This window comes from Ovis canadensis, chromosome 14 (genome assembly GCF_042477335.2).
Source record: "Ovis canadensis isolate MfBH-ARS-UI-01 breed Bighorn chromosome 14, ARS-UI_OviCan_v2, whole genome shotgun sequence".
NCBI classification, from domain to species: domain Eukaryota; kingdom Metazoa; phylum Chordata; class Mammalia; order Artiodactyla; family Bovidae; genus Ovis; species Ovis canadensis.
Genome location: NC_091258.1, coordinates 24,109,193 through 24,136,441, shown reverse-complemented (window position 1 = coordinate 24,136,441; position 27,249 = coordinate 24,109,193). Strand labels below are relative to the sequence as shown.

General features: G+C 48.6%; 1 protein-coding gene and 1 pseudogene across 1 annotated transcript in view; one reads left to right on the top strand and one right to left on the bottom strand.

The window, feature by feature from the left end:
* Positions 1-7,122: 7,122 nt before the first annotated feature.
* The window catches only part of USP10 (ubiquitin specific peptidase 10), a 63,607-nt gene continuing 43,480 nt past the window's right edge, over positions 7,123-27,249 (bottom strand). Inside the window, exons 5-14 of the mRNA XM_069552589.1 lie at positions 20,618-20,709; positions 20,044-20,153; positions 19,498-19,553; positions 19,161-19,264; positions 16,692-16,791; positions 15,739-15,916; positions 13,278-13,443; positions 12,077-12,221; positions 10,762-10,827; positions 7,123-8,128 (exon numbers count right to left, since the gene is read on the bottom strand). Coding sequence (XP_069408690.1) covers positions 7,941-8,128; positions 10,762-10,827; positions 12,077-12,221; positions 13,278-13,443; positions 15,739-15,916; positions 16,692-16,791; positions 19,161-19,264; positions 19,498-19,553; positions 20,044-20,153; positions 20,618-20,709 — 1,205 coding nt within the window. The 3' untranslated portion in view covers positions 7,123-7,940. The remainder of the gene's footprint in view (positions 8,129-10,761; positions 10,828-12,076; positions 12,222-13,277; positions 13,444-15,738; positions 15,917-16,691; positions 16,792-19,160; positions 19,265-19,497; positions 19,554-20,043; positions 20,154-20,617; positions 20,710-27,249) is intronic.
* Positions 22,878-23,832, top strand: LOC138419700 (large ribosomal subunit protein uL18 pseudogene; annotated as a pseudogene).

The window sequence follows — 27,249 nt, the reverse complement described above, 5'->3', positions numbered from 1 at the left end:
AAAATACAGAGACAAGCATTGGTGATGTCTGGATGAGGGTATTTGCTTTCAGTCTTTTTGTGGGGGAGTTGTTCTGTTTTGGTATGGCACTGGGCTGTAGGAGTTGACTTTCAAGGTGGCAAATGCATGGCTGAGATGAAGGGGGCAGAACTGTGATGAACCAGCCATCGGCCCTGGTTGCCCTCCTGTGGGCAGCAGGGGGAGCCAGCCTAGGACCAGGAAGCAGGATCCAGACACTGGCTGCATCTGTCACTCACACAGACTTCCTCCAAAAAACAGGGACGCCAGTTTCTGCCCCTCTCCGAGGCTAAGCGGGAGGGGAACATCCATGGTCGATGAAACGAGGCGACTCTGCAAGCCACCAACCAGTTAAACTTGCTCCCTCCTTCATTGACAGACTGGTCTGGCCCCCTTCTTGAGATTTCGGTGTAGATAAGGAAGATATTGTGCAAAGAATCCATGGCACCTGGTTAGCCTGGCATCTGCCATCAGGTGAGCATTCAATTGGTAACCGGGACGAAAAGGGTTTTCTATCTGGACTATGAAGAGTTTATCATTTTGAGAATTATTTATCAGTGGACACCCTGTTACTAAAACGGGCATGTTCTGCATACAAGGTTTCTGTGAGCTTAAGCCTTCCTCCCACCCCTCTGGGGATTTCAACACCAAGAGACTGTTGACCCTGCCACACTGGGGTGATTACAACTGCAGATAACCTTGGGTAAAAGCAGGCACAGGGTACAGGCTGTGTGATGTTTCTATGAAATCCTAAACAAACTCCCTACGGCAATGGTTCCCACCCAGGGGTGATGTGGGCCCCAGAGGACATTCAGCCACGTACGGTGAGGTTTCTGGTTGTCACAACTGGAAGAGGAGTACAGCTGGTGCCCACCGTGAGAGGCCAGGAGGCTGCTAACACCCCACCACGCACAGGGCAGCCACCCACACACAGATGGCCATGGCGCCGAGGGTGAGAAGCGACGTATGACGGGCGTCGGGCACTGGTGAAACAGGTGATACCAGCGGTGAGACCTCCACTGGTAGAGGTCCCAGGTGCTGGAAACGCTCCACACATCTGCACAGGAGTGTGAATATGCTATGTGCCCTGGGCTGTGTGCAAGTCACACCTCCAACCCAGCCCTGCCACCCCCATGTGACACCAGCACCCTCCCCTCAGCACCAGCTTCGGTAGATGGGATGGTTTAGTCAACGCATCACTTTTACTAGAGTGAAATTAAAGGATTTCGTTGCGGGCGTTCCAAGTCAAACACAAACCATATGAAAATGCAGACTCATGGTTGCCACTTGGTTCCCTTTCACAAGATTTTCCAAACCACCACCACTGACGCCAGCAGAGAACAAACGTCTCCCTCCCCCCCCATCCCTGCCCCCGCTCCAGGTTTTTATTCTCATTTCCGTGAAAAGGGGGCAGGATCTGGCCCAGCCCTTCCTGCTCCATAAGCCACAAACCTGCCTGGGTTGTTAGCACTGGGGGCCTGCAAAGACCCAGTGAGTCAGCTGCTCAGTGGGCCAAAGGGTCAGATCCCAGGGCTGGGATGAGCCGTGAGGTCACAGGTCCTGCCCACAGCAAGGAGGGGCTGAAGGGTGGACCTTGGCTGGACCCTGCGAGGCTGTCCTGCTGGGGCTGCCGCTGTTCATGTACTGTTTTTTTGCAGTGAACGTCAATTTTAATTTTCTGACTTTTGAATCATATTACATACTGTCACCATTAGGACTAACAGGACCAAAATACTTAGGTTAGATGCAAATCTTACATGGGAGCAGTTTTTGGTTTCCTTTTTCTGTGTGGTGGTGAATTGAACAAAAAATTAAAGCCTGGCTTCAACAGAAGCATCCAGAACTGACAGGACAGCAGAATTCAATTGAGGGGACAGGCAAGCAGGGTCAAAGGTCGAGGCAGGGAGAAGGCAGAAAGTTTGAAAGGCAAGTTATGAGACCTGACCCTGTGATGACACCAGAAGGGACTCAGGTGACCAAGGCTTGCTGAGCTCCGAGGCTCTGCTTACAGACGTCACCTGTTACCTGGCCTAACCTTGTCCCTGGCCCCATGTGGCAGTGCCACCCCTGGGCACTTCAGACATCAGGCCACCTCCCCAAGGTCATAGCTGGGGAGTTCAGAGCACAGGCTGGGTGCTTCTGCACCCCAATTTCTAATCCCTTCATTCCTTTTAGTACCATAAGCATGCAGCATTCCTCCGGATTACCCTTCTGCTTCTCTGCTGTATCACCAGGCTCCGGTGGCCACTCCAGTTCACCCCCAAGTGCCAGAACCAAGCTGGGCAAGCCTTGGGGATGGAGGGGTGGGCGCCGGCACACGGCACAGCACAGGGTTCCAAGCAGACTCAGGCTGGTGCCCACTCCCCAGCCGCACAGCACAGGCACGAAATCCTGCCAGACGTCAGAGGGTCGAGTGCCCAGAAGCCCCCATGGCTGGGCCTGGCCCCTAGGAGGCCCCATGTCCTCTCAGCTACTGTGAGCACCCCAAGAGAAGGTGCCAAAGGAGAAAGGCTGCCCAGAGAGGGGAAAGGGGTGGGGAGGGGGGCGGCAAACAGGAGTGCCCCAGGAGCGACCACAGGTCCCAACACGCCGGACCTGCTCCAGGTCACGAGCCCCAAGGGACAGCTCGTCTGGCACCGGGAGGCGTGGTCTCAGTGCACCTGGAGGCTCTGAACTAAGAAACAGAAGAGAGCTCCCTAGAAAGGGAGTGTTACTACTGCAAAGTTAATTCACACCTTGACAAAAACATAACAGATTTCATGTCACTGCATGCCCCCCAAGAGGACCCCCTCGCTGGTCTGGGATGTGAAGGGTGGATGGTCGCTGCAAAGTCAGGAAGGTGAAGCCACAGGGCGGAGCTGACCGATCGAACTCTCCGCCCAGCACAGGAGGACACTGCTTTTCAGCTGCAGGTGATAAGATGCTGCTGGTTGAGTCAGTTGTGTCCGACTCTGTGCGACCCCATAGACGGCAGCCCACAAGGCTCTGCCGTTCCTGGGATTCTCCAGGAAAGAACACTGGAGTGGGCTGCCATTTCCTTCTCCAATGCATGCAAGTAAACAGTGAAAGAGAAGTCGCTGAGTCGTGTCTGACTCTTAGTGACCCCATGGACTGCAGCCCACCAGGCTCCACCGTCCATGGGATTTTCCAGGCAAGAGGACTGGAGTGGGGTGCCATTGCCTTCTCCGGGTGATAAGATGAGGAGAAAGCAATCCACCTGCCAGGCATCAGAGCCCAGAGCTGAGCCCACTACTGACCACAGGGAGTGAGTCCGCTCTCAGGTTGGTCAGGAAGTCCATGCTCATGTAAAAGACCTGCAATCTTTTTTTTACAGCAGAGGAAAAATTGTTTTATTCAGTCACGTACAGAATCTCCAATGCTCAGCAAATCCGTGAGGAGGCTGACTTTCTTTGGAGGACAGATGAGAGCTCAAGGTCAGGCTCACCTGACCCCACCCGAGTCCCAGAGCCGCCCTGAGCTCGGCAAAGCCTCAAGGAAGGCCTGACAGCTGAGACCAGAAACACTCTGCGTCCATTAAGGTGTCTAAAGAAACAGAAGCCAGTTACAATTTCAAAACAGGACAAGACACACCTTGGGGCCAAGGTCCACCTAATTTCCAACTGTGCCGACACAGACACGGGGTTTCTCGGGAAGGGTCCCAGGAGTGCTTCAAACACACTCAGGTCTGAGTACTTTGATGCCAGAGAATAAACAAAGCTACCCGCGTACTGACTTGCTAGGAAACCAACAGCAAATACATCCAACATATGTCAGATTAAAGCAGACACTGAAATGGAATCCAGGAGGAAACGGAGTTCATGAAAGATGAAAACATCTTGAACGATATCACTCGATGCACGTGAAGTCCAAGAGTCAAAACAACACTTCCTGAGTCACACAGCAGCTAGGTACATTCCCCTCAAGGAGAAAGAAAACAAAACTCAGATTTTTTTTTTAATTTTTATTTTATATTGGGGTATAGCTGATTTACAATGTTGTATCAGTCTCAGGTGTACAGCAAAGTGGTTCGGGGACCAAGCAATTGTTCAATGGTTCATTTGCTTATCCCTGAATAAAACAAACATCACCACAGGGTGAAGTCAAGCTATGAAGTAAATCTCATTTTTCAAGCATTCATCTTGAAATACATTCATCTCCAAAAGGTATATAAATAAGATGGCAACAGTCACTTCAAAAGATGAATAAAAACAGATTTTAAAAAAATGCTAGGAAGCAAGAGCAAAAGTTTAATGAGGAAAAAGCATGCCTGCTTGGCAATCTGCTATGACTGAAAGAAAGAACACAGCGTTGTGTGTACAGAAAGGCTGTTCATACATGGCCTTACTAGATGTGGATGATTTTTTATGAACACTAAGACTTTTCTCAAAATGCTTTTGAACCCAATGACCCTCAGGAAATTGTGGTTGTTACCTTCGAAGGTATTGCCTTCGCTGGGGCCAGTCAACAAGGTTTCTTTCCTTCCCGAGACAGAGAAGTACAGAAAAGTCTTCGGGCTCTCCTGATGCAGGAAGCGCTTCCCAAGGCAAGCGTCACAAACCATGAGACTGAGGCAGCCACACTGACAAGGCACCGACTCCTACAGGTGAGCTGAGAGCTGGGCAGCACCAAGCTCACTGGCTTACTTGGTTAACTCAAAGCAACGGACTCTGACTGCAATCTTGGCTTTCTCACTAGTTGGCCCAGTCGAGTACAAGCAGCCAATGACAGCCATCTCTAGAAATTTCCACAAAGGGAAAGACAGACAATGATGCATCTGCTGACTACAAACTTACTGTTTGTGACTACCTGACTACACAAAGTAGACCATGACTACTGACTGACTTACCTGAGAACTTAAGAGACACGGCTGCTCTGAGCCACCGGGCCGGGCAGCTGAACGCGGCCGTACAAGCAAGAGAAAGGAAGACTACCATCGTTCCACTCGGAATGGAGCCCATTTTCCACCAGGAAAAGCGGCACATGCACTTTCCTGGCTTTGGGCACACAACACACCAACCAGATACACCCAGTTTTACTCTTCCTGGAGGACTTCCGGGTCTTGTTCACCTTATTTCACACAGTAAGGAAAAAACCCCCAGTGAAATGCTTCTAACGTCAGCCTAGCATTCACAGTGCTTTAAAAGCCAGTGAGAAAGACACGTCAAATCACTCAATTTTCCACCCCAACAACAAGGTTCATGGTCCGAGTGTAAATGACCTTAAACCCAAGGAAACAAGTCTATGAGACTTCTAAAAAATACTAAAATCTGCAGCATATCATACTGAACATTAGTCCAAAATCTCAAGGACATGGAGAGGCCCACAGTTCACGTGGGACCCTAGAAAGCATTGGACTTGCTAGAATGATCTCATCTTCCCAAGGGCCAATCAGTCCCTCCAGGGACCAAAGGCAGAGAGTTGTGAATTCCAGGCTGGCATCTCCTCACTATACAGTCGGCCCCTTCCTGAGCTTTGCTCGTCTGCAGCCGGGCATGCTGATCCTGCATAAGCACAAGAAAACTGGAAAGCTATGTCTGTGTCATAAACACGACCAGAGCTGTCAGGGAGTAGGGGCCATGGGTGGTCTTTCAGACAACACACTCATATACAAGGTAACAGAGGAGCCCTCTGCTGCCTGCCAGACACGACACAGAATCTATGAGTCTGACGTGCCAGAAGGGACAGCAACGCTCAAGAGTGAATGCAGCACCTCCACATGGGACAGGGTGACCGAGACGCCCAAGGGGCTGCTGGACTGAATTCATCTCCAACCACTTCTGAGAGACAAGATCTTTTGAAGGAAGCTTCTTGATATTTCAGTCATTTCCAACATACTTTGGGCTTGACAAAATAGGTGATTTAGCGATTTGAAAACCATGGAGAGATCCCTGAATGGCATCCGAGGGAAAATACTGAAATACACCGGGTGGGTGCTAAGGTCTGGAAGCAGGCAGCATGCCAACAGCAGCAGCGTTCTGTCCTGGCCTGTCTCAGATTCCTGGGAACGGCGCCTCCCGACCGGGAGGCCTTGCTCTGGACAGGATGCTGGCTGACTCCCGGGGACGCTGTAACCAACGCCAGTTATAGAGGCTGAACCTCAGACAGGCAAGCCGCTCACACAGGACGCCCTGCCCCAGTTTGCAGATCACAGTGTAGAACCAACAGCGCCAGGCTCTGAAAGAGGCTCCTACCATGTGGTGGGGGTACTGCTGTGCAGGCTGCTTTCCCCAAACTTACTCTGGACTCCACATGTTCCACAACAATCGTACATAATTTTGATGAGAAGCTGATTATGACTCATTAAGAAGCTAAACAAATCAGAGCAGAGCAACGACATAGCAAGCAGGCCCAGAGGACAATGTTAGTGCTACAATTTTTTAATGTGCATATATTTTATTGAAATACAGCTGATTTACAATGTTGCGTTTCTGGTGTACAGCATGGTGACTCAGTTACGTACATGTACACACACTTGTCCTGTACACAATACTGGGTACGGCTCCCTGTGCTCTAACAGCACTGTAGTTCAAAAGTAAGCTCACAGTGACACATGGCTACGCACAGCGGGTGCTAAAAGGAAGAGCTTGGACCACGTAAATCCGCTTCTCTGGGGACCCCAGCTCACTGCTGTGAGGGGCCTGTGCAGGGCCTTCCAGAACCAGGGTGCCATGGGCCAGGGAATGCCTGACATGCATGACATCTCTCCATCTCTTCCATCTCGAAAGGCTTTCTTTCCACATCCAGAGGTGGTGTCCATGGCGCAGTCAGGAGGCTTGGTGGTGGGCAACGACGGGGATGCTTGGGCAAGACCCACACCCCCCACCTCTGTGAAAAGAGCAACGCAGGGGACAACACAATGGGGAGAGCACTCACCAGCCCCCCATTTCTGCTATTTGAAGATCTTAAAAAATCCACCTATCCAAATCACCAGCATTAGCAACTCTGGGAACAGTGAACAACGACCATCTGAGGGCTGGGTTGGCGTTCACAAACACGGCAGGCTGCACCAAGGGCTCACTCTAATTCCGGCAGTGCAGTCCTGCCTGCTTGAACTCCAGTTACTGGAAAAGGCACTCACTGTCAAAGAAACACCACACATGCAGCTTTAAACCAACTTTGTGATTTTTATTGATGGGCGACAACTGTATACTCCTAGCTATCACTAACTGTGTACAATTAGAGACGCGGCATTGTAGAAGAGCAGACAGCAGAATTAGACAGCAGACGGAGGGAAATACCAATCTTCGCTATTTTGCTCCTTTTTCATTATGTGTACACAGAAGCATGAATGCATTTTGAAATCTTTTAATGGCAATAAAGTTACAATCACCCTTCTATGTGACTGGCATCGTAACTCCAGGTATTTGATCTGCAATGTGTACGTAAGCAGCTTCTCATCGCACAATTATTAAAATGTATTTTTCCTGTTAGGAACCAGCAACTTTTTTTGTGTTTATCTTTTGAAGAACTATTTCTTCTCTGGTAACTGGCTCGTTTTTATCATTTATCAAAAACTAAAGGGTGAGGGGCAAAAGTGTGATGGATTAAAAAATTTATCCTTTTTAAGGAAAGATAAAATTCATTTTCACAAATTTACAAGTGTTGTTGCTGGTGCAGGACTTACTCTACTATGCAATTAGACAGGGAATCAAACGCAAGTTCCCCTTCTTACTCAGGAATTAGCATTATTTCAGAAATGTGTTTCTCATGTATTTTCTTGAATCAAGCGACAGTCTGTTTCACCAGATGATTTTGATTTGGAAGTCAGAAGTCAACAGAAGCTATGTTGTGCACAAACCCCAAGGCGTCTCCTTTCATTCTAGCCCATTTTTGCGACAGGGAGAAAGAGCTTCTCTCTAAAGAGCCACTAAAGAGAAGAGGGGAGGCGGTGCGTGCCGAGTCTGCGCGCGGCGCAGGCGCGGCTACAGCAGGTCCACGCGGCGGTAGTACAGGAGGTAGGCTGTGCGCTCGGCGGCGGGCCTCACCACCTGCTGCTGGCTGACCACCTTGACCGTCTGGTCGTCGATGCGCAGCCAGCCGTTGAGCCCGATCTGGAAGACGTCCGTGGTGTAGTGGCCGCCCGTGGCGCTGCTGCCGTGGTGGTAGACCACTGCAAAAGAGGGCCGGGCGCCGTGAGAGCGGCTTCACACCCCAGTGCCTACGGTACCCCCCAGTCTCGCGAAACCCAACACCAAGCCAGGTGGGACAGAGAAACATGACACACACAGCGAGGCTGCCTAAGCTCACAACTCTCAACGAGTGACGACACAGCCACACACCTAAACCGTAATAACACGTTCAGACCTCCCACACCGCAGAAGAAATGCCAGTTTATGATGGGGCCGTCCCATCTGTGAGCCCTGTGGGGACTTGGGGCTGGAGCCAGCCCCCTGGGAAGCAGGATGCACAGGAGACACTGCCTGCAGAGCCGTCAGCCAGGCGCCCTGGGGGACCGCACACTGAGACCCAAACCCTAGGCCCTGATCCAGCCAACCCCATGTCCAGACTGTTCTCAGCAGAGTGTCTGAATCCTGGACAGCATGGAAACGTGGAAAAGCCTAACCCACTAGGAGGAATGCCAAGCACATTACAACAAGATGACTTTTTTCATAGGACAGATCAGGACTGTTTGTTTGGTGGTTTAGAAACAGGCTTACGCTACATGAAACACCAAGAATCTGAGGTTTGCTGAGGACTGTCGCCCGTGGCAAGGGCAGCAGCGCCCCAGGAGGGTCCCTGGGCAGGCAGCTGGGCTGAGTGGGCACCCGCGGAACCACCCGGCAGACACGGCATGCTGGCCACTGCTCTGTTTTTCTTCGGAAAGGCACTGCCCCCTTCCGTGAAGAGGAGGGCCCAGGAATGGCCTGCCCGGCAGCAGACCAAGCCTGCATGAAGGAAGCAGCCTCCGGTGACATTTGGGGAAGGGGACGGCAGTGTGGCCAGGGGGAGCTGTGTGCTACCGTGAGTGGTGGGAAGGACAGTCTCTCAGGCAGAGAGGCACGGTCTGGCATGGAATTCAGCAGTAAATACACCTGAACGTCAGTGCACTCTTCCCTCGTAAGGGAACCCGAACCCACCCTGAGCCAGGGACCTGGGCTCTGCTGGGGCTCAGAGGGCACGGGGCACTGGCCCACCAGTGACGAACGTGACTGGTCACATGAGGAGAGCAAGACTGTAGGGCCATCGGGTGGGAAACCAGCCAAGGTACTAACACCAGGAGGCAGCTTCATCTTGTCCTGCAGGTCCCCAACGGAGAGGCTGCCGCACTTTACCTCTGAGGCCTACCTGACTTGGGAAAGAGCTTTGGGCATTTTTTTTTTAGTGACCAGGACACTGAGACTGAAAGGACCTGTGGATTTAACTGATTTGCATTTCCTTTGAGACACTTCATTCTAAATATTCAGAAGAGAAGCCTCTACCTGTATTCGGGCTTCTTAAACAGTAACCCCATAGCTAACGTGGTGACGTGTCATGGATACCCAGCAAGCTCACTGTCACAGAAGCAGAGCTGAGAACCAGAGATTTTCAAAAGCTTATGCACTGTACTAACTCGTTTTCTTTGTCCCACAGTCAAAACCATTTTTAAATAAGTACCTCTTTACTCACATTGTACAGAGAATTGCAACCCATCAGTGACCTTATTTCTGAGGTCAGAAGGCTCATGATGGGGACTCAGGGGTGCAGGCAGGTGGAGTCCATGTTCTCGCCATGGTCCCCTTGACCAAGAGACGAGACCTCCTAATCCTGCCTGTGACATCACCCCCTCTGCAAGGACCCCAAGGGAGAACTGCCGGGGACTCAGGGAAACATGTTCATGCCCTGGGACCTCACAAACCTCAGGGGCCAGGCTGCACCCTGGGGGCCTCTAGTCTCACAGGCAGGCCGCAGAGAGGCCTCCAAGCGTCTAGCCCACAGCAGGCCGGGGGAATGCAGTGCCCACCAGCTCCCAGCAGGCTGGGGCCAGGCTGTGATGAGCCACCCTGGGGAGAAGAACAAGTCAGAGGGAGTAGGACCCACTGGGAAGAAAAGGCTAACCGGGCCCAACATGTCCTCACAGGGCCCCTGAACCACCACTGACCAGGGCCCACACCCACATTCCGAGCACTGGGGGCGGACCCAGGGCAGGAGTGCGAAGCTCTACTCTGCCACGAAAGGGCACGGAGCGGTGAGTGCTCCTCCACAGCTTCAGTGTGTTCTTCTGCAAAAGGGGGACAGCACTGCGTTCCTCTCGGGAAACTGTTAACTAAATGGGGTTCTACATAAGAAGTATCTGGTGGAAAGGTCAACAAACTGGTGAGGGCCAATAAACAGCAGTCATTACAAACAGGCTCACAGAAGGCAACACAAAAGGAGGGTGGGAGAGAAGCTAGAAAATTCTAATAGAAATGGCCAAAAAAGCAAACACAATTGGCCATGGGCACCTCATCCCCAGTAGGGAGGGTTCCCAGCCTGACAACCTCACTCCTCTGGCTCCAAGACAGAAACATCACGTGAAATGAGGTCGTACACTGGACTGAGCTTTAGAGCGAGCCAGGAGGACATTCTGTCAAATTGCAAACACACCAAATTTTAGGTAAAACACACATTTTCAAATGATTTCCAGACTAATAAAGTCCAGAGGGATATCAACAATTTTTCTCTACATTAAATGGTAATTATAACAATATAAAATTGTGCCTGAGTGTAAAACCTTTTAATCATCACTTTAATAGGGAAATATCATGTCATACAAAGTTTACTTACCTGCAAACAGCCTATAGGTTCTGTGGCATTTAAAGTTCTTACTTTTAACCCCTGGAGAGAGCAGTTCTGAAAAACAAAATATCAACAATTTCAATCTATAAAAGGGCTGACATACCAGGGTCTCAGAAAAAGGGGCAGACGGCGGCCTGCATACAAGTCACCACCCCGTGGACCAGGGAGACCCGCCAGCACTCCAGCCCTTTGTCTGAGGACAACTGAGCAGAGAGGCAGTAACCACGTCACCAGAACCCACCCATCAGGGCATGGGCAGTGAGCCTCAAGCTCATGCTAGAAACTCCTTACAAGCAGAGGCTCTAAAAAGTAGAGAAGCAAAATAAAAACAAAGCAGCCCTGGAAAGCCTAAGATGGGAAGCACTGCCCACGTGCACCAGATCACAAAAGTCCAGCACACAGTAAGATGACTTTCGGTTGGCGTTTCTTCCCTTCTCTGGTCCTCAAGCAGACCGTGAACTGGCACTGGGAGCACACCTACAGGCAGAAGGCAGCCACTCCTGAGAACAGGACTGAAAGCAGAGCCCGCTGGAGGGAGAGGAACCACGAGGCCCCTGGGCAGCAAGTGGCCCCAGGCCCGCTGCCCGCAGGTCCTGCTGCCCAGCAGGTCGCAGGGCCGGGGCGGGGGAGGCAGGGAAGGAGGACGGCAGGCCCGGTCCTCCAGGAGCCCACGGACCGCACCCATGTCCTCTGTCTCCAGGCACCTGGACACTCTGAGCATCACCTCCAGCTTGTTATGCTCCTGAGGGAACTGCAGTTTCACACATAACATCTCTCATAAATTCTGAAGCTTTCCAGGGAAGTTTTCCTTCAAGCTCACTCTTAGCAGGACAACAGGGTGCTTGGACCACGAAGTGCCCAAGCTGGAGCCCCAGTGACCTGGCGGAGACCTGGGGCTGGGCCGCAGCTCTGAGCAGAGCCACTGGTGCCAGAGGGCAATGCTCCCCATCCTCTAGAAAGCCCAATTAAGCAGGCTGCTCCCACAGTTGCTAATATTCGGTGTAAGTAAAAATATTTATTACCACTGATCCATAAAGTTTTTATATATTTTGGTATTTTTCTCACCTAGTAATATGTTCATATGGTTTATTCATTTTTTTACTTTGTCTTTAAAAACCCATTTTCATGAGACTTTTAACCTAGAACTCTATTAAGGAGTCAAGATACGTAAAACAAAAAAAATCAGGAGCGAGCCCTTCTGAATCCTGACAGGGGACGGAAAAGCTTAAGCTTCAAGAAGCTGGCTGGTTTCCAGCATCACCAGAGTGTCACCGTGAATGCTTCTGCCTTACACAGCTGTTACCTTTACTAATTTCCAAGTCCACAGGATATTCGATATTTTTGATGAGCTTCTGACAGCCACCGGTCTTCTCGTAGACAAACCGTTTGAGGTGCAGCACGAGCACAGGAGGGAGCTTTTCCAGAGTCACTCTCCGGCTGATCTCCACCTGAGACAGAGCACAGCAGACACACTGTCGCACTTCGAGAGGCAGACGCGGGGCCACTGCCTACGCCAGGACTCAGCATTCCGGGGCGGCGCGTCTCACATCTTCCTGAGGCTCTTTCTGAGCGCCACTGACCTCCCTCAGTACATGCTGACAACCCTACAGACGCAGCTTGGGGCCCTAGGCCAAGTTAAGAACTTCTGTCCTAGGGCATTAAACTGGCATAAAAATCCAAAGGCTAACTTAGTAATACCTTCGATTACATACATATTGACTCATTTTTTAGTAATTCTCACAATACAGAGAAAGCTGAGGCCAGTGTGTTTCTTGCATTAGACACTTTAAATGACCTTAAAGCCGTTTGGTCTAACCACTGGTTTTATAACAGTTCCAGTTTCACCCACGTGAAATGCCCGTAAGCACTTTCAAGTGTCTACTGAATGCTGTTTCTTATTAAAATGGATCTTCAGAAGCAAATTTAACCTCTTTATGTACTGTTCTGTACCTTCAAACGTGCTGATGCTCCCTGTGTTTCTATGGAGAATACTTTTAGTAGAAAATACTTGTTCAAGTCACAGTCCAAAAGATAGCAGCACAGAAAAAACACCCAGCAAACTTTCGGAGAAGTGCCCACCTGTCTGGATGAAGGTGTGTGAAGGGGGTCAAGCTTTAGGGAAGCAAGCCTAGTGGCCACCACCACCCAGCTTTTTTTGGTTTCCAGACGCCTTCTCGCCTGTACTTCCATTTGGACGGAGATCCCAAGGGTGGAAATGGCCCTGCCGTCTCTACATTCCCATGGAGCACCTAGAGTTGAGTGTCTCACACACTACACGAATGGTGAATGAATAAAAACATGACTACAGTTCCACAGTCAGAACCAGAGACCATGATGTTTCAGCCATTTCATTCTCAAACGTAGAGCTTTCAGTCCAAAACATGTTCAACAACTGATCTGAGGAGCAGAGGTGAAACCCACTTTTCCTCATTCCAGACCTGTGCTCCCCCTGTCGCCCCACGGAGGGCCCCAGGACAAACGTCCCAGACAGACAGCGAACATACCTCTTGTTTGGTTTTGGTGGTGTAACCCTGGACAGACTCTCTGGCCACCAGGCTCTCCAGCGCATCCTGCACGGTGCGTATCTTGTCAGACTGGATGTCCAGCTGCAGGGTGAAGAATGGCTGCAGGGTGGCAGACTCTTTTGAACTCTGCTGGTAAACCACGGACCTGGGGTGAAAGCACAGCACACCTAAGAGCCCACCTTCCCGCTCCCCTGGAGGTTGTGCAACAGGACAGGAAAAACAAATGAGATTATGGTGCCACAAGCAAGATTTCCCAGCATCTCTGTCAGCTGACAGGAGAGGACAGAAATGCCAAAACTATGCTGAATTTTAATATAACTCTGCTCAATACTACCTTGAAAGAATTTCTAGCAACTCAATCCACCAGGTGGAAATTTGGAAGGCTTCCAAAGGCCTTCTCTACTTTATTTAACGCACCAGTTAGCAAAGGTAATGATCCTGCCACAGTCAAAACGCTGGCTCTCTTTGTATCCTCTCAAAGTCTCGCAGGCTGTTTTATTGATTGACTGATTTTTAAATTTTTATTATTTTATTTCTGGCTGTGCTGGGGCTTTGTTGCTCTGCGCGGGCTTTCTCTAGTTGTAGCAAGCAGGGGCTACTCTTCGTTGCTGAGCACAGGCTCTAGAGTACAGGCTCAGAGGCATGGCGCTCGGGCTTAGTTGCTCTGTGACATGTGGAATCCTCCCAGATTAGGGACTGAACTGGTGTCCCCTGCATTGGCAGGCAGCTTCTTATCCACTGCACCAGCAGGCGAGTCCCCGCAGGCTGTTTTAATAAGAGTGAACTCCAAGGTATAAACAGAATGTCTTGGGTAGCATTCACCCCTGAAAACGACTCCATAAAGGAAGGAGAGCAGGGTGTGTGTGACAGGGAGGCGGCCTCAGCTCAGCCTTGCTTCCTTAGCTGGTTTTCCATTTCATTTTCCTTTGTCTAAGTTTTTCTGAGTAAAAGTGTGTGCTGCGTCCATGTCTCATCGAGCCTCAGCAAGGAGCTCAACACGGAACTCTGACTCTACAGCACAAGTTCCCTAGTTTACACAGAAATAAAGGGGTGGACAGTGGTCAGACTTCTCGAGGAACTGCTGCGGAGGGCAGGTCAGCAGCCTCCACGGTTTTCTTCTCTCCTGCCACTTCCCCGACACACAGCACGGCAGCACCTCCAGGCCCCCGTGAGGAGGCGGCCCAGAGAGCAGCGGCTATTCCCTTGATCCCAAAGCATAACAGGCCTGGACTCTGTCAGGAGGGTGGGAAAGGTGGAGAAAGGTGCTGGTCTCCTTGGGAAACTGAAAAGCTCCCAGAAGGGGGTGGATTTTAGGAGAAAACCTTTCAGTTGGAGACTGACACAACAGACTCCAAAACAGGAAGGGGCCTGCAGAGTCCAGTCCACAGTGAGGGCACAGGAACCACACGTTCAAGGTCGAGGGACCAGCCCAGGAGCCCTGATCATCAGTTGATGAGGTTCTCATCAGCCTGCTAAAAGGCACTCGACCTAAGCTGTTTTAGCAGAGGGACCAAACTTCCAATGCCTTTAAAAGGGCATTACTTCTTGATTTAGGACAACAGAGAGCTAAGAGCCTCACTTAAAAAAAAAAACAAAAACAAAAAAACCCACTCCTGAAGGCGATCAGAAGAAGACTGAACTGTAATGAGGTCCCTGAGGACTCTGGAGGAGCAAGGAGGTCCTTGGAGTCAGCGCAAGTTCTACTGAACTCCACATCACGTGGTACTGAACAGCTCCAATGTAACTAAATAAGCAAAAACTTTCCTTCTAGGACTTCGTGAATGAGCAAAGGGCAGCTGGCCTGAGGGCGCTGGGGCAAGGAGGTACCACATGTCTTCCTCAATGTGAAAAGCTTCTCCCTCAACTTCCCAGCTCAGCTGGCTCCAGGGCCTAAAACCCCTCCAATCAGATACACGAATGTCTTAACAAAACATGTATTTCCATTAACTTGTCTTTCTCTTCCTTCCAGGCTGTGAGCAGCTGACGGAGGGAATGTCAGTGTGTTCAGAGTTGAGGGGGCCGGGGGCCAGGAGCCACTGGCGGACCGGTGGGGTGGTGTCTTCCACAAGAGTGCCACCACGGGTCCTGTGGGGCCAGCAAGGTGCCAGGAGGCCCAAGAACAGAGCAGGCACACAGCGCAGAGGCAGCGCATCCCGTCCAAAATTTCTCAGGACAAATCTTACACCACCGCCTCCAGCAAAACGGCAAAACCCTAAAAAATGCAAATGCTAAATTATTCCAGAAAAAGCATAAAACCAGGATTTCCAGAGCGGTCCAGCGGCTAAAACTCCACACTCCCAATGCAGGGAGCCTGGGTTTGGTCCTTGGTCAGGGACTAGATCCCACATGCTGCTACTAAAGATGGAAATTCCTACATGCCACAAATAAGACCCAGCTCAGTCAAATAAACAAGTATTTTTGAAAAAGAAAAGCGTAAAACCTGATGTGTCCACCAAAAATGCCAGTGATGGGGGTCTGAACAAAGTCCGCCTGGCGAGTGACTGAGGTCTTGTTTCGGGGACCCACTTGCTCCCATTCGTCCTCACTTCCTTCTCCTGGTTCTTCCTGCTCATCTTCATTCACTGAGTGGCTTTTGGGTCCATTGGAAATAGTTAGTTCTGAAAAGCAGACCATCTGCTTAGGCTACTATACACATTTACACAAAGAACAAAAATAAAAGACGGTTCTACGTGAGCCACCTACACAGATCTGTCAACTGCAGCGTCAGAGTGAACTCAGGGTGGTACACTGGGGACAAACGCAATGGTACGATGCCCCGTGTCCCTGCTGGCTGACCAGGGGTGGATGACACCAGGGGACACCTGGGGCACGTGGGTGGGAAGGGGGAGCACACTCTGCCGCGGTGTCCCAGTCAGGCTCCTCCACTTGTGAGGAGACTCAGGGTACCAAGAAAGTCACCCCTACCTCAGGGGACACATGCTTTAGCAGAAGTGAACTAAACCACCATCTGTAACTTGATTTTGAATCACTTTCAGGGGAAAAACTCCTCTGGTGGGGCAACAGGGATAGAAACGGATTAGTAAGGAGAGTGTGGTAACAACTGTAGACTCCATCAGTCATACAGGTAATTGCCAAACTATTCTTTCAGCTTTTCTTTATGTTTAATCATTTTCTTAATTACAAGTTGTAGGGGAAAAAGCAAAGGCTCTGGACAAATTCTTTAATATACAAAATGTAACATTCTCAGTGGTACATAATAAGTAATGTCAAAGTAATTAGTTATCTTAATGAGTAAACAAGTAACTCTTAAAGGGTGAATGACTGTTATGGGGAAGGCAACTTATTACATAAAGATTATATATAGCATCTGTTTAAGGAAGATTTTTTTAAAAATGTTCTATACACTTCTGCAGTAAACACACTGAAACCTACTTTCATTATTTGGTGAGAGAAGTTTCTTTAGGTTCAGCATTTCCTCATGGAGTCCATTCAGAATGAAGCCTAAGTACTCTTCGGCATCTTCTTGTCGACCCTGAGAAGGTCAAATAGGATAGTGTTAATTTTAACAGATTACTCTCCAAGGCCTGCACAGAGTATATTATCTGCATATACAAACTAGCCTTCTCCTGAATGTTCAATAAGATTTAACATAAAGAGTTTCCCCAACACCATATGGATTTTTTCTTGACAATTAAGTTGGTGAAGAAGAGGAGAGGCAGGGAGATTAAACATTTATCTCTAAGCAATAAAAAGGGTGTTCTGTTTGCTTTTTTCATTTTTGCTTTTCTGTACTTCTGAAATTTCCTACAATAGATAGATACTACCTTCATGATAAGTTATTTTAAAAGTTGCTTTTTTATTAAAATGAGATAAAAACATGAACTCAATGTCTAGGCCACCCCACTGCACAACCCCAGGGGTCACCATGCACGCTGTAAGCTGTAAAATTAGTAGCCCCTGTATGTCTCCTTCCATTTTTGACAATGGGCAACCAAGGTAGAAAAGATGTTATATATGAAAACCTACTCATTTAAAGACTCAGCTGCCTGTTTCACACATCAGTATAATCAGTGGTATATGAATCACACAAGACCGTCATACAGAGACGTCGTCATCTCACATGGTTTCGTCTGATTATGGAATTTATCATGATCGCTTCACACTTCACTCTTTGGAGCATAACCATGCGCGTGTTTCAAGGATCTGCAAGCTCTTCTGCTTGCAGTCTCTGAGCAGATCTGCTTACTCTCGTGTAACTGAAGCTGTGGATGGGGGCTTCTGGTGTGTGTCTGTGGGGAAACGGCGAAGGCTGGCACAGCCCAAGACACAGAGAAGAGCTAACAGTGCTGGGAAAGGGCTGCTCTCTGGGCTGGGCCTCAGCTGGCATCTGGGAACTTGGGTTTCGGGAGGGCTCCCACCATTCCAGGAACTAGGAAGGGAGCGTGCCCAAATCGCTCAGTGTGGTTTCAGCTGAGTGCTAGCTTTCCTTCTGGGGGTCTGGAATTTCAGTCTGTGCGAGGCAGCCGGTGCCTATGTGACTGGCCCCTAACACAACCCCTGAACACTGAGACTTCAAGGGGCATCCTGGGTGGACCACATCCCACACGCTGTCCCAGTATGGCATGGGAGGACCTAAGTGAGGACTGTGTGGCTGCACTGAACAGGAGTCTCAAGGGTTCCTGCAGACACTGCCCAAGTCCTCAGGCTATGCTGAACCCACTGAAGGACCAGCTCCAGAGTCCTGTGAGATCTTCCAGCTAAGCATCAACCCTGAGGCGGGGGGGGGTGGTTACAGGGACCCCAACAAGCCAACGGTGATGTAACAGCTGCAGGATCGCAGCGCTGCTCAGCGACAGGAAGCCCCCAGCTTTACCTCTGCCCCCCACCCCGAGCTGGGGGCGTCCTAGGGCTTCTAAAGCATCTGGACACGCATCTACCTTAGAGCTTGTCTTGCCTGTTTTCTTAAATTATCGATCTAACTCCCTTACTGGAGGATGAGCTCCTTGAGAGGAGAGGGCACACTGACTCCATGTGTGCATTTCCAACACAGAAACATCCCTAAATTCTGAACTTAACGCTTAAGGCTCTGCTGCGAGCACAGGAAGAGGCCCTGGTGGCATCCTGCTGGACTGCCCAGAGTATCCACTCTTCTTTCAAACCACGGGGTTTCAAACAGTATTACTTCACTCAGTTTTATCAGAATTTCCTTCACTGTTTCCTAAAGCATTTCCCTGACCATCATTTCATTGCTCATCTTGACTCATCACAAACTCTGTCAGGGAGGAAGGAAATGCTCCAGTTCACTGTGCTGTGGGTGCCCTGATTTCCTTCCAAGGCCATGTGTCAGGGCCCTGGACAAGCCCTCCACGGCCTTGAGCCCCACACCTTCAGCAGTACAGTGTATGATTAAGAACATCGGTCATCAGAAAGTCACAGGCCCAGGAGCTGCTGCAGCAGGAGCATGAGGAAGACGGCAGCCCTCCCGAATGCCGGCGTGGCGCAGGGCCCCCGGCCCCGCAGTGGCAAGGCAGTCCCTCAGAGGGCAAGGAGCTGGCTTGGCTGCCAGGCTCCACCACTTCCTAGCTGGGACCCTGGACAGTGACTTCACTTTCCTCAAATGTAACAAGCAAACAATTATCACACTACCTATCTTCACAGGGGGAAGTAAGTTAATCTATGGAACAAACACACAGCAGTAGTGGTCACAGTAAATGATACACGAGTTGTCTGACCCCCATGACTGTCATTCCATACTCTAACCCATCCTAGCAACTGCCTCCAGAGCAAGCCCAGATCCACTGAACTCCCGCTTCATCGCACACTTGAAAGCAGAGGGCAAGCAGCGAACACACAACGGGTATGGCACGAGCTTCATGCCTGCTATGGAACATTAGTTCCCACCTTCTCAGATAGGCTCGACTTGATCACTGTCAGGAGTCTATAAATATACGTGGGTTCGAAGGCAGCTCCAGGGCGGATATCCCTCACGATTTTATCCCCAAGAGCTGCAACAGAAACAGGACACAGATTTTCACAACCCAACGAAGTCTTGAAATGACAAAAAGCATGATCACCAAAATTCCCCCCACTGCTGCCCAAACTTAAGAAGAGCTTAGGTATAGCAAGCTGCATGTAAAAAGACTTTTTTTCCCCAGCAAGACTGAATTTTTCAGTCTCAGTCATCTGACTTCATAGCTCCCCATATGTAATGGTATAAGAAACCCTTGTTTCCACTTACCTTGTCTGGGTTTTGGAGGTACTGGCATATTAGTAAACTCATTCATTAGCCGAACACTAAACAGGGGGAAAAATGTTTAGTACACTTTCTTCCAACATCAACATCAATATCATAATTTATACTTTGTAAATAATGACAGTTTAGATATATAAAGCAAAAACAGAAGACATGAATGAATTTAGTCAGCACATTTTTCAAAAAAGATATACTATCACTAAAGAGACCTGATGGCTAAATAGAGTATTAGCTTGTATGAAGATAGCAAACTTTAGGTAACCAATGCTATAAAGGCTAGTGAATTCTTAAATCTTTAAGTGATAAAAATTACTAAACATTAAAATTTATTCAACTGACACTAAAGAACACAGATAAAACAATGTTACAATTACATTTCTGGTTAACTTCCATACAAAATCATGAACAGTAAAAAAAAAAAAAAAAAGAACTAACAGGATTGATTTATAGGAAATCAAAAACTTTGCTATCTGAATCTAATTATCAGAGGGGGAAGCCCACTCCTTGACTTGCTCTCAGCAGCTTACTTACAAGCTGTCTATCATGGGTGTGGATGTACAAGGCCTTTGCACTTTTGAATACAGAGGAATGAACTTCATCAGGTGATACATCGGTGGGCAAGCCACCAAGGCTTGCAGTGTCTACATAACAGCAGTAAGGAAGCGTAAAGGAAACGAAATTGATGCTCCAGAGTGTGGAAAGAGTATAAAAAACTAAATAAGCCAAGAACACTGAACAACTGAAATATGTAAACACAAAAGGAACCAAACCAAATAATCCCTGAGATAACTGCCTTGTGATATCCACGCAAGATCTCGACTTAACCAAGATTAAGTCAATTAGCACAACATTTCCAGTTTAAGTGGTCACTCTACCCCACTATGCAGGAACCCCCACCCTTTTTTTTTTCAGGACCATTTTAGAGAACTAAACTTGCTTGATTTTGACAGTCATCATCTTTTTGGGGGGGGGGGTGGTAAGGAACCAAAGTTTTGGATTCAAAATGTGGGGTGGACGCCCCACAGAAGCTGAACTAAGTCAAACGTGCCCCGGGAAGAGGATGCTGCAGAAAGCCAGCCTTGGGGACAGCATCTGAGAAGGATACAGCATTGATGTAGCACCAGTTTCCTTTGTTGATCAGCCCGCGGGGTTGCAATGACACCGGTTTATGAATCAGGGTGACATTCTCCAGTAACTCTGAAAGATGGGAGCACAGTGAAGGTGTTAACGGCGTCTCAGGAGCAATTCTCCTGCTCTGGGAGCTGACTGCCTACTCCAGAGCACAGTCACACCCACAGGGAAGGCAGGCTCCATCAAAGCTTCGTTCAGCTAGTTCATTATCATGTAATTACTGAATGATTAGAATTTTCAAAGGTATTTGGCCCCCCCTCCCTGAACACTGCCATTTATCAACTAGGAAGCACAAGAACTGTTTTAATGAGAAACAGAGAAGGCTTAAAAACAGTATTAACAGTATTAGGGAGCAGACTTGGAGCAAGCTCTGTTATCCTCAGATTCATCTTTGATATCACTTTTCCCCAGTCTTAAAATAGCAATAAAAGAATGTTTTATGCTTTCAATAGAAATGCTTTACAACAAGGCCCCCTGTGTCCCCTTACAAATCCTTTACAGTGACAGCCACAATTTTTCTCGGCAAGTGCATTCCAGCTCACAGTGTTAACTCACTGTGCTTAATCCTCAGAGATCCCAGAGTAGCGCTACCATACCCTTTCACCAAAAGGAAACGGGGGCTGCAGGTTAACTTGCGTGCCTGTGACCTCAAAGGAGCCAGGAGGCGCAGTCAGTACCCCAAATTCATAACCTGCAGCCACATGACACTGCCTCCAATGACTTGTGAACATGTAACAAGGGAGCACGAAGTTGATATTGGCACCGACACCAAGGCAACACGCAAAACAAAAGAAGCCTTTCTTTCCTAAACACACAGATGCACTGGCAGGTCCCACACTTAAGCATTAAATGAAGAAATTAATTCGCAAGGTTCTAATGTCAAACATACCCACTTCCTCCCTCTCTCCTCTGAGGATAAAATGCCCTCTGTCCTCTAATTGAGGAAGCATAGAAAATAATTTTCCCATTTATTAAAAAGTGAAACATGACCAACTCAAAAGAGAGGCCATGGAATCTGTTCAGTTAAGACTAAGTTTGCCAAGGTCCTCTCCTCCCACCCCTGCTCTCCATACGGGGCACAGTCATAAACCTCAAAACCAGCTTCCGAACATAAGGACCTCTGATAAACGCCATGCTGCTGCGGGTTAAGCCTTGCCTGGGCACCAGGACCTGCAGGCCCAGAGAGAACCGAGCGGTGGCCCTGCCGTGTCAGAGCCGGCAGACCAGGCGGGGAGGCATGACACAGTGTGGGCTCTGCTGGGGGGTTGGGGGCAGGGGAGGGGACGCGCCACCTGATCCAAGGACTGGAGAAACCAGGGTAGCCAGGGCGTGCGACAGCAAATGGCACCAGAACTTTGAAAATGTCTCTAGCTGAGCGGGCTGCCTTGCGCCCACAGGAGGCATGCATGGAGACAAGCAGGCTCTTTGCTGGCTCTGGGGGACCATGACGAGATGAGAGGCTTGGTTTGAGTTTCAGAGGCTCGAATAAGGGCGCCCGGACGGCACCACTGAACAGTACACTGAGCCTCACAGACCAGCCAGTGGCACATCTCCACTCACACGCACACGGGACTCTGCAGCTCAGGGCCGTACGTCCTGAGAGCAATGGGTGGGGAATGGAGCCCCTGGACCACCCCCGTCCAAGTGACAGGCTGAGGAGAAACCACCATGGTGATCGAGGAGGACAGGGCAGCTGGACCCAGCAGTGGAGGCAGACGCAGGCTGGAGGGCCTCAGGAGGGGAAAGCGAGAGTGGAGAGCACTGGGGCAGGAAGCGTGGCTGAGGAGGGAGACAAGAGGCGTGACAGCAAATGGCACCAGAAGAAATCTCTCCAGCTGAGTGTGGTGCCTTCCACCAAGAGGAAACACACACAGGGACGGCAGGGGCTCAGGAGATCCCGGGATGGCAGGAGGGAGGGGAAGGGCAGACTCATCACGGTTTACGGGGGCCGTGGGGGGACAAAATAGCAATATCAACTTCCTTGATGATGCTGGAAGCAAAGCGTCCCAAGGTGGGGGTGGGCTACCAGGGGAAGGGGCTTGACAGCATCAATTCCCATTCAATACAGACACTGAAGGAAACAGAAAGCAAAGGACCAGGGACACGCATGCAAGGCCTTATCTGAAACTTCTCTTCCACACAACTGTACTGGCCTCAAAAATACATTTACAGGCTCCCCACCCACCCCGGAGCCGTGCTGGTTCTGCAGCTCTGTGGCAAGCTGCAGAGTCGGGGTTCTGTTCCGCAGGATGGGGTTTGTTAAAGTTGTCAAGAACAAGGCCTACTTCAAGAGATACCAAGTGAAGTTCAGAAGAAGGCAAGAGGGCAAAACTGACTATGCTCGGAAACGATTGGTAATCCAATATAAAAATAAGTACAACACACCTAAATACAGAATGATAGTTCGTGTAACGAACAGAGATATCATTTGTCAGATTGCTTATGCCCGTATAAAAGGAGATATGATAGTTTGTGCAGCTTATGCTCACGAACTCCCAAAATATGGTGTGAAGGTTGGCCTGACAAATTATGCTGCAGCATATTGTTCTGGCCTGCTGCTGGCCTGCAGGCTTAATAGGTTTGGTATGGACAAAATTTATGAAGGCCAAGTCGAGATGACTGGCGATGAGTACAATGTGGAAAGCACTGATGGTCAACCCGGTGCCTTCACCTGTTACTTGGATGCAGGACTTGCCAGAACTACCACTGGGAATAAAGTTTTTGGGGCCCTGAAGGGAGCTGTCGATGGAGGCCTGTCTATCCCTCACAGTACCAAACGGCTCCCCGGTTGATTCAGAAAGCAAAGAATTCAGTGCTGAGGTACACCGAAAGCACATCATGGGGCAACATGTTGCAGATTATATGCGTTACCTGACTGAAGATGATAAGGATGCTTACAAGAAACAATTCTCTCAGTACATAAAGAACAACGTAACTCCAGACATGATGGAGGAGATGTATAAGACAGCTCATGCTGCAATACGAGAGAATCCAGTGTATGAGAAGAAGCCTAAGAAAGAAGTTAAAAAGAAGAGGTGGAACCATCCCAAAATGTCACTTGCCCAGAAGAAAGATCGGGTAGCTCAGAAGAAGGCAAGCTTCCTTAGAGCTCAGGAACGAGCTGCTGAGAGTTAAACCAAACCACAATATTCTATCAAGACTTTTCAGATAAGACAATAATAAACTTATTGAACAAGCAAGCAAAAAAAAAATACATTTACACATGGTCAAAAGTGCTTTGGATGTGTATTTTGTCAGGTTAAAAAAAATCATTTATGACAAGGCCAACTCCACGCTCAAAGGGGAAGCAGGTGCAAAAAGTGTCAGGAACTAACCGCTCTAGGCTGGAACACACCTCTCCTCTCGTGTTTCTCACGGAGCTACACGCCCAGAATAATCTCAACACCTGCAGGTGGAAACATCCTAGCCCTATGGAATCTGTGAACACAGCCAATTTAAAACTGACTACTAGCTGATTCCTTTCCAACACTTATCTGGACAATGGCGTGTGCTGATTGGACAGAACCTTTAGTTCTACATCAACCCTTCCCCTGAACCAATCCCAGGGTTGCTTACTTTAAGGAGCAGGCAGGTTAAAAAAAAAACAAACAGGAAAAAAAAAAAGTTTCACTCTTTCTTCCCCAACGCTAAGTCTCTTAGCATCACCTAATGGTTTGTTCAGTAACTGCAGGTTAACAGAACTTCCTAAGGGGTCGCAGGCAGACGCAACTACTTGATTAAACAACAGAACTTCCAAGCAGACACATATTGGCTCCATCAGGTCTCCTCGCCTCCTTCCCCCCTGCTTCTCTCTCTGCTAAGAGCCTCCAGCTGTTCCTCTCCTACTGTGTTCCAAGGCCGACCATGACTCGCTGACCTAGACCATGGATAGCACAGTGTTCACCAGCCACGTGGGATGAAGTAAGCTGGAGATTAATAGCTACGGATTATGGCAAACGACTCCACATAAGTTTGTGTGGAACGACTTGTGGAGTTGAAGTGAAAAGTGTTAGTCACTCAGTCACGCCTGACTCTGACCCCTGGGACTGTAGCCCACCAGACTCTTCTGACTGTTTCCAGGTAAAAATGGTGGAGTGGGTTGCCGTTTCCTCCTCCAGGGGATGTTCCCAATCCAGAGATCAAACCCATGTCTCCTGTGGCTCCTGCAACTGCAGGTAGATTCTTTACCACTGAGCCACCTGGGAAACCCTGAAACCCTGCAGGAGTGGGAATTCCAACAGAGAAGTGGACTAAGGGCAAAAGCCCAGGAAGACAAGCCAGGAAACAAGGGTCTGCCACCCGATTCCACCACTTCATTTACCCTGTAACCTGGGGCAGACAGCGCAGCCCCTGCAGGGAAATGGGGAGGGTCTGGATGATGTCTCACACGGTCAGTTCCTCATAGAGGGTCCTTTAATCCTGCTCAGAAAATAAAGGGCTGAAACAAGCGAGAGAGAAGGAAGGGGACTAAAGGATGGAAGTCTGAGAGGACCAACACTTTTCAATTCTTCAAATGGAAATGTTTGCTTCAATTCCTTAAAGTTAAGTCTTGAATACTTTCTGTGTACATTAACAAAGTCACATTTTGAAAGGAAAGAAAGGCTGTAGAAAAAATTAAGATTAAATATCTTACTGTCTTGAGATTTTCCTCTTAATGTTCAGTTTTATAACACACTGTGCATTGAGCGTTTCTCCCCCAGAACAACTGATGGCCACACACTGATCCAGATGCTAACACCTGACAGGGCCTGCCGTGTGCTGCTCCTCTCCTCCGGCCCAAACAGCACAGGCACAAAGACAAGGCTAATCCTAACAGTCACCACCCTGTTTAGTGAATCCTCCTAAAATGAATGAATGTTACTGCTCTAATTCAGAAGTCAATATTCACGATTTACAGACAAGCAAGTATGAATATCACTTTCAATTTTTTTATATCACCACTATTTAATTAAGTTCCTTTTATAACAACATCACTGTTTCCGTTTACTATTTTGCTAAAGTCCAATAAGCACTGTAATTATGGAGGTCAAAAAAATCAAAACCACGAAGGGCAGCCAAAGAGGAGAGGGAGAGCAGGGTATTTCCTGGGGTTGAAACTTTAAATCTGACTTATGGTCCCAAGTCATCAGTGTTGGTTATCTATTTTACCTTCTTTCAGGGCAAATTATCAGAAGTTGACTATAGTAACAAGTTTCCCCCTGAAAAGCCTTCTCTTCAATCCATCGTTGTTGGTGTAGTTTACTACTTGGATCTGTTTAGATAGTAACTTTAGGAGGGTGCTCTCTTCAAGCTATCTTTTCCACAGGAGTTGGCAGGTCTGCGGAGGAATGGTGTTACAGGAATGGCATAAAATGCCAGCACTGACTCCATACCACACAGAAGATACAAAATTGAAACCGTTATTTTCAAACATTTAAATGGCTGAATTAAAGTTCAACCTTATGAAATCTGCTGACAAGCAAAAACATTGAGTGGTTAAGAGCCTTTCTTACAATTCAAGACATATATAGTAAACCACATACCTTACCACAAATCACTCAAATGAAATGATTTATAAACTCAATGGCAATACTAACACTGTCAAATGTATAAGTTCATAAGCCATGATTATTCTTACATATTTTATGTATCAAATTTTGTTTTCCTAAAGTCAGCACCTAGAGGTCATATTCCCATTTAAAATCCATGAAAATGCAGGGCAAGAACTCTCACTGACTCTGAAGGCTCCACAGCTGGCTTGTCGCTGACACTCTGCTGCTGCTGACCCACCTTTCTGTCATCTCCCTAAGTGTTCAGAGCATTCTCCAAGTGTTTCCCTCCTCACTGCATCACTGTGGAAGAGCACACACTGCCCTGGCTATCTGAGCAAGGGGAGGACAGTGAAGTGACCGGAATGTGCCCTTACCCACTGGCGGCAAATCAACTTACATTTCCTCCTGGTGGGAAAGGGAGTCCCATATAGGGAGGTCTATAAAGGATACAGAACAGAAATACCTGCAAGGACATACACCTGTCAAGTCAGATGTGGACTGAACTCTCAGCCCACATGAGTCTACACACAGGTGGTGGACCTCCTCCACTCAGGGCCTGTGCATGCTCACTGCCTGGACTGCTTGGGAGAATCTGAAGAGAATGAAAAACACTGGAGAAATTATTTCCCAAGGACAGGAGAAATACAGATATGATTTATAAACCACCAAAGCAAAGCTCAATTCGGATATACTGTTTGAAAGAAATACAGATCCAATTTGTAGTGACTTTATTGCTCTCTCCAGAGACAATTTTTTAGGTCCAGAACAGTGTAAAATCATCTATTAAGTACGTTTTACTAAAATTCATAATAAATGGCATGACTAGAGCCCCAATACCCCACAGAACAGAATGTTTTTCAGCGGTCTAAGACCTCAGTTTATATAGTTCTCTGAGACTAGAATTCTTGCTCCTATTTGGGCATTGCTCGCTCCTTGCCACCATTATTTACACACCTTTAAAACACAATACACTGGTGCATAGTTTTGAAAGCAAAACATAAAGAACAAAATAACTGTGTGTGTGATCTGAAAGCATTTGCTATAATTCAGGTTTGGGAGAGTACAAGTGATCCCC